This window comes from Scomber japonicus, chromosome 7, assembly GCF_027409825.1.
Source record: "Scomber japonicus isolate fScoJap1 chromosome 7, fScoJap1.pri, whole genome shotgun sequence".
NCBI lineage: Eukaryota > Metazoa > Chordata > Actinopteri > Scombriformes > Scombridae > Scomber > Scomber japonicus.
In genome coordinates this window covers 3,041,332-3,048,668 of record NC_070584.1, presented here as the reverse complement: position 1 = coordinate 3,048,668, position 7,337 = coordinate 3,041,332, and the positions used below count along the sequence as shown (strand labels likewise).

General features: G+C 45.1%; 1 protein-coding gene across 2 annotated transcripts in view; it reads right to left on the bottom strand.

Annotated features, from left to right (window-relative positions):
* Nucleotides 1-470: 470 nt before the first annotated feature.
* slc5a9 (solute carrier family 5 member 9) overlaps nt 471-7,337 on the bottom strand; it is a 71,083-nt gene continuing 64,216 nt past the window's right edge. For both annotated transcript variants that reach the window (XM_053321749.1, XM_053321750.1), the window contains 2 exons: nt 6,740-6,955; nt 471-782 (listed from right to left, as the gene is read on the bottom strand). In XM_053321749.1, the coding sequence (XP_053177724.1) occupies nt 471-782; nt 6,740-6,955 (528 nt within the window). The remainder of the gene's footprint in view (nt 783-6,739; nt 6,956-7,337) is intronic.

Sequence of the window (7,337 nt, the reverse complement as noted above, 5' to 3'; positions counted from 1 at the left end):
TTTTGCATGTTTGTGTGCTGCTGCCTGTCCCTGTGTGTGTAACAGAGTGTATATGCAATGTGCACACGCCTATTAAAATCTTAATAATGTACTTTAGACCTGGTTTTTTTTTTGGTCAGTAGCGCAATCGCTTTCCTCTGCCTTAAAATAGCAACGTGCCACCAATGAGCCTGACCACACCTTATTTTGAGACCAACACGCCCATAGGCGCACAGACTGGTGCAAGTGCATTTGCTATTTAGACAATGCGGGCGCAGGGAGAGAAAATGCTAACTGCTAACAAAGACACATGCGCCACGCCCACCATCAGCTGTGTGCCGACTGCAAGATGGGGCCCTAAAAGTCTTCTGTTGCATAGAAGACAAATCAAGCAGAGGAGCTGATTGATGAACCAAGCAATTTAATTTATAAAATCACCATTACATTACATTATACATTTACTGATTCAGGATTTTATTAACCCCTTCGAACTAGGAAAAGTATCCCCAGAGAAACACATTAATGGTCAACAGTAGCAGAGCATTAACATTGCAGACTATTCCCCAGAGTGGCTCCTCCTGCAGAGAGATCAGTTTAACGTTTTCAGTCACTGGAGATGGAGAGCCAGAGCTGGAACCAATCAGACCACAGAGCTGCAGAGCAGCTCTCTGCCACCAGGAGTCAGGCAAGAGGTTAGAGTCAGGGCTGGTGTCAAGGTTCACTGGGTCAGAGGTCTGCCAGGGACCCGGTAGGTCGATCCGAGGCTCCTGGCTATATCTTGACCACCAGGTCAGCCTGTACAGCTGGACAGGAAAGGAGGAGAAAAACATACACATACACATAATATGTCAGTCTTCTTAGGTTTATTTTTCATTACACTCCCCTAGCTTTAAAGCAGAAACTAAACAACTGTGAGGCTTTTCAGGAGGCAAAACTCAAGTTGACCCTTGACTTGCATATTAAGCACATCTTTAATTAATCAACTATTAATCATGGCAGCCTACTTAAGCTGGCCATACTCTGCTTGAACTTTTGCTGCATGCCTGCTGCCACACTAACACACGTTTTACTGTGGCTTGCTACTATGGCTACTGCTGTTCATAGAACATTTCAAAAGCCACACCTCCACCACAGCACCCCAGAGCATTGATGCCAAAAATTTATGCTGCATATATTCTTATTTTTTTCCAAATGAGTGAAAAACAGTATACCCAATTGAGAACACTGAATGTTAACTAGCCATTTTCAACAGCAGGAATGTAACATAGCCAACATAGCACTGCTAAGGGGGTGACACTGAATACAATGTCTTGGTTCTTTCATATATCAAGCACACATTTATGCAGGATATCATATACTTTCAACTGCTAGCAGCAATGCTGCAAATACTGATTAACCAAACAGATGTGATGTCAATGACTGGTGCCTGTCAGAAATGCAGATACAACACACAGCCTAACAGTGTAGGGAATACATTAAAAAAAGATTATTGTTGTGCAGTATTTTTTCAGTGTTTTTTCAGTGGTCAGTTCAGATCTAATGATTTGTAGGTTAGAAGTCAACCAGGAAAAGACTGCAGTGTGCAAGAGTTTGTCCATGTTGTCAGGCAGAAAGTTTTACTCCCCTTTTTGTTTGTGCTTTGGAGAGTCTTTGCTTGTAAATAACTGAAATAAGAGAATAGGGACATCCTTCAAAGTGGCATTTTGAACAAACTTCCAGTTCAGGTGAGGAGCAAGGAGCAAGGAAGCAGCTATGAGCGGGGATACACAAGAGCAGCCTCTACAGAAGTCTTTCATCGGCTGACACACCACATCATTTATTGATTGGTAGCTGCAGCTGATCAGACTGATCTGATACATCACTGCGGTTTGACACTGAAGTGAAGACAGATAACACAATAAACTCAAGCATAATGCTCTGAAGTTTTATATTTTGTTTTCTGATTCATCATCTAGTTAACTGTCCGTCTGATCAACAATAGAACAATAAACAACTTCATTCATTTATTTGAAATATTTTTCTTTTCATCATCTGTTATTTCCCCCATTCCCCCCAACTGTTATTATGGATGGACATTATATATTATTATGAATTAAATTAACATAAGGGAAAGTCTGTTCGTCAGTAAGAGACACATTTTAAACAGATTTGTCATGTCCATGTGAGGCTGAAAATGATTTAACTTTACGATACATCATATCAACTTTTCCTTAAACATTTAGCCTAATAAACAATTTAATTTTTAGTGTTCAAAAAGCACCCTGATCATATTCTGGTTTATTAAATAATGCATTCACACAGGGGCGGTTTTTGCAATGGGCAATGTGGGCAACCGCACAGGGCGCAATCTACTTGGGGGCGCACGTGCGCCCTAAAAAAAAAAAGAAGAAAAAAGTGCGTCCTCAAAAAAAAAAAAAAGTTAGTTTTCTAGACTAATATCGCTCATTTCCACATCAAGTTGGTGCAGTGGATGATGAGGCACCCCTACTTCCACGTCAACTTGCTGCTGAGAGTCATGTATACAGGTTGTGTGTGTCAGAAGAAAATGCAAAGGGGAGGGGGCGGGGGTCAACTTGCGACTGCAGAGGCTGTGAGCAGGTTGTGAGTGAGTCTCACTCTCACAGGAAAAGCAAGGGGGGGAGAGGGGCGGGGGATAGACTGACCTGTGATGATTATGATCCCAGGCCACACAACACAAACTGCTGCTTCCAAATAAATAGTAATACATTTATAAAATTAATACAGACCCGTTATAGCTACATGTAAGTTATTAATTAGTAATGTCAAAATGCAATAAATAAATAAAATGCAAAAAAAAAACAAAAAAACAAAAAAAACATTTACATACTATATTTTATTTATTCACCTTAATTTTGTGCGGTGAAGGATTTGTGCAATTTACATTGGTGTTACATGTCATTTATTTATCTTAATTTCTTATTTCATAACATATGTAATAAAATAAATAATAAATAAATAAATAAATAAATAAAAAATTCAATATTGTGCTTGTGGTCGCAAGTTGATCCCCCGTGCTACGTGGACTACACAGCAAGTTTTTATTCATTTTAAGGTGTTTGTCAAACAGGTATAATATGACAGGATGCAGAGAGAAAAACACAGCTGCAGACCTTTCTCAGTATTAGCACAGTGCATGTGTGCAGACACAAACTCTGTCAAAAATCACTACAGGGACTGTGCAAAGACATATATTAGAGGCTGAATTATTTTATATGCAAGTGTCTGAAAAAGAAAAGGGGAAGAAAAACAGCGAGAACTAGAAGACAAAATAAGGCAACTTAAACAGCAACATAACAGAAACCCAATTTACTAAATATTCTCAAAGAGGCACGCAGGGCAGGCAGATTTGGTAACCCCCATTATCCAGATTACTGAATGTGTACTATGTGCTCTGTGTTTGAAATGATAAAGCTTGCAATGTATTTGATAGTGCCACTTTTTTATCACCTGTATCCAGAAGGGTGTAATAGTAACCTTTTATATTCTAGGGTGCTAAAATTGAAGCTGATTAGTTCAGCCAGACTAAACCAGGTTTAGTCTGAAACTAATGTGGGTATTTTATGCCTTTCAGTTGGGTAAAGGTAGTGGTGGGTGGGGGGGTTATGGTTCTTCTTATTTGTGTTTTGTTGTTAGCGATGGCAGTTGCAGTTTTATTATTGTCTATATTATTATTGTTAATAAGCAAGGCCATCCCTTGTATTTGCTCCAAATCCTTTTCTGACAGGCAGGGCAGATATGTTGTAGTAAAAGGTCGCTGCCGTAGTCTTCTTCCGCTTTATCCGGGGTCAGGTCACGGGGGCAGCAGCCTAAGTAGAGAAGCCCAGACTTCCCTCTCCCCAGCCACTTCGTCTAGCTCTTCCCGGGGGATCCCGAGGCATACCCAGACCAGCTGTCTCATTCCCGACCCGGAGACTGCACTCCACCCTTTTCCGTTTGAGAACCATGGACTCCGATTTGGAGGTGCTGATTCTCATCCTGGCTGCTTCACACTCGGTGGCGAACCGATCCAGTGAGAGTTGGAGGTCACGGTCTGATGAAGCCATCAGGACCACATCATCTGCAAAAAGCAGTGACCCAATCCTGAGGTCACCAAACCAGACCCCCTCAACGCCTTGACTGCACCTAGAAATCCTGTCCATAAAAATTATGAACAGGATCGGTGACAAAGGGCAGCCCTGGCGGAGTCCAACCCTCACCGGAAACAAGTCCGACTTATTGCCAGCAATGCGGACCAAGCTCTGGCACCGGTCATAAAGGGAACGGACGGCTCGTATCAGGGGGTCTGATACCCCATACTCCCGGAGAACCCCCCGCTGCATTCCCAGAGGGACACGGTCGAATGCTTTCTCCAAGTCCACAAAACACATGTGGACTGGTTGGGCAAACTCCCATGCACCCTCAAGGATCCTGTAGAGGGTGTAGAGCTGGTCCACAGTTCTACGACCTGGATGAAAACCACACTGCTCCTCCTGAATCCGAGACTCGACTATCTGACAGACCCTCCTGTCCAGCACCCCCGAATAGACCTTACTAGAGGTTTCTTCCTAAAAGGGAGTTTTTTCTTGCCACTGTTGCTCATGTGGGAATGTTGCGTCTCTTTAAAGTTAAAACCTGAAGAGTTCGGTTTAGAACCTGCTCTATGTGTAAAGTGCCTTGAGATAACTTTGTTGTGATTTGGCGTTATACAAATAAAGATTGGTTGATTAAAGATTGATTGATTGATTGATTGACCAGGGAGGCTGAGGAGTGTGATCCCCCTATAGTTGGAACACACCCTCTGGTCCCCCTTCTTAAAAAGAGGGACCACCACTCCAGTCTGCCAATCCAGAGGCACTGCCCTCGATGTTCACGCGATGCTGCAGAGTCGTGTCAACCATGACAGCCCCACAACATCCAGGGCCTTGAGGAACTCAGGACAGATCTCATTCACCCCCGGGGCCCTGCTTCCTTACCGGAAGACATGTCGGTGGGATTGAGGAGGTCTTCGAAGTTGACGATGCACTGCTTCCCCCTCCTGAAACGCCGGATGGTGGTCCAGAATCTCTTCCAAGCCATCTGGAAGTCGTTTTCCATGGCCTCACCGAACTCCTCCCATGTCCGGGTTTTTGCCTCAGTGACTGCCGCAGCTGCATTCCACTTGGCCTGCCGGTACTTGCCTGCTGCCTCCAGAGTCCCACAGGCCAATAAGGTCCTATAGGACTCCTTCTTCAGCTTGACAGCATCCCTCACCGCCGGTGTCCACCAGTGGGTTCGGGGATTGCCGCCACGACAGGCACCGACCACCTTGCGGCCACAGCTTCGGTCAGCCGCCAATGGAAACTCTCTCTGACAGGAGACTCTGCCAGACGTTCCCAGCAGACCCTCACAATACGTTTGGGTCTGCCTGGTCTGACCGGCATCCTCCCCCACCATCGTAACCAACTCACCACCAGGTGGTGATCAGTTGACAGCTCCGCCCCTCTCTTCTCCCGAGTGTCCAAGACATCCGGCCGTAAGTCCGATGACACAACTACAAAGTCAATCATCGAACTGTGGCCTAGGGTGCCCTGGTGCCAAGTACACATATGGACACCCTTATGCTTGAACATGGTGTTCATTATGGACAACCTGTGACGACCTCAGAAGTCCAATAACCGAACCACTCGTGTTCAGATCGGGGGGGGGTGTTCCTCCTAATCACACCCCTCCAGGTCTCACTGTCGCTGCCAATGTGGGCGTTCAAGTCCCCCAGCAGAATGAGGGACTCCCCAGAGGGAGTACTTTCCAGCACCCCCTCCAAGGAGTCCAAGAAGGGTGGATACTCTGAACTGCTGTTTGGACCATAGGCACAGACAACAGTCAGGATCCGTCCCCCCACCCGAAGGCGGAGGGAGGCTACCCTCTCATCTACTGGGGTAAACCCCAACATACAGGTGTGACCCGTGTCCGGGCGAGGGACACCGAAAAACCATTTATAGACATCATCATAAGGGGTCTTCCGAGCTACCCTTTGTCTGGCCCATCCCCCCGGACCTGTTTGCCGACAACTGGGGTCATTGGGACACGTAAACCCCTCCACCACGAGAAGGTAGTAGCTCAGGGAGGGGTTTGTAGTGAAAGGGAAACTGCACAATGTCCCACTGACTCTAGTCTGTGTGTATGCTCCTAACTTGTCAGAGATCTTGGTTTAAATTTTAAAGGTTGATCACCAACACTCGGTTACACCCTCTCCAGCACTCTATAATAAGAGGATCTCTCTCCAATCAGATTTTGACCTCCTTTCTACTGAAGAATCCACCGCCCCTCCCCGGCTTGTCGATGGTGGTCCGGACAGTAAAGGGTTTTGTCTGGGCAGAGAATTATTAATGTGTTTTATAATACTAGCTTAGTATTATTTTGTATTGCTGCTGTTTACGCTTGCCGTCCAAGCCCGCGCACCCTCACCGGCCGTGCTTTGTTTACACTTGTTGCCATAGTGATATGCTCAACTGTTTCTGTTAGTCCGCCAGGACTCATGTTGCTGTGCTTTTGAAAAGGAAATAAGGCCTTGTCGTGTGGAAACAGCAGATAAAGCCGCCACAGGCCCCGCTGTGGCTCGTTAATATCTGTAGGCAGACCAGCTACTGTATTATCTTGACAATCATGTTCTACCTGTGTTAGTAAGTTAGCTTGCTCGTGAGTTAGCGTCATCTTGAACGAGAGAAACAACAAGCTTAGCCTGAAACGTTACTCACATGACACGTAATGAAATGTTACTCACATGTTCTTTAGGTATTGGGGCACTGGCCAAACTGACGGCAGCAATGGTCAGACTGGTAACTGCCAACAGAATGAGAGCAAAGTACAGGTAGTGGACATCAGCCAGGATAGCAGGCCGATGATCAGGCTGACCACAGGAAGGAACTGTGTAGGAGAATTCTAGAGCCATCCGGATTAGTCCCACTACTAGTCCAGTCATCAGACCCCAGAATGCACCCTGATGAACAAACATGCACATGCAAACACACACACATTAGATGAGACCACACAACATCACAACAACTGTAATTGGCTGCTTGTGTTTCTGATGCAGGTAGAGATTGGTAATACTAACAATAATATTAAAGAAGTTAAAGATATACTCAATAGTGTTCTTTCTTTCAGTAAGACACATTTAGCAAAGTGATCTCAACTGCAAATGTTCTACTTGCCACTATCACCACTCTGTATCAGTGAATTATTTGACACGACAACTTCACATGAGCAATCTCTCATTCTGTACTGAGATGGCACCTGGATGTAAAATGAACTAGGTTTTCAACTAGTGCATACAACTGGGCTAATATTAGCTGGATGCATCACAGGAGGGCACGGCAGTT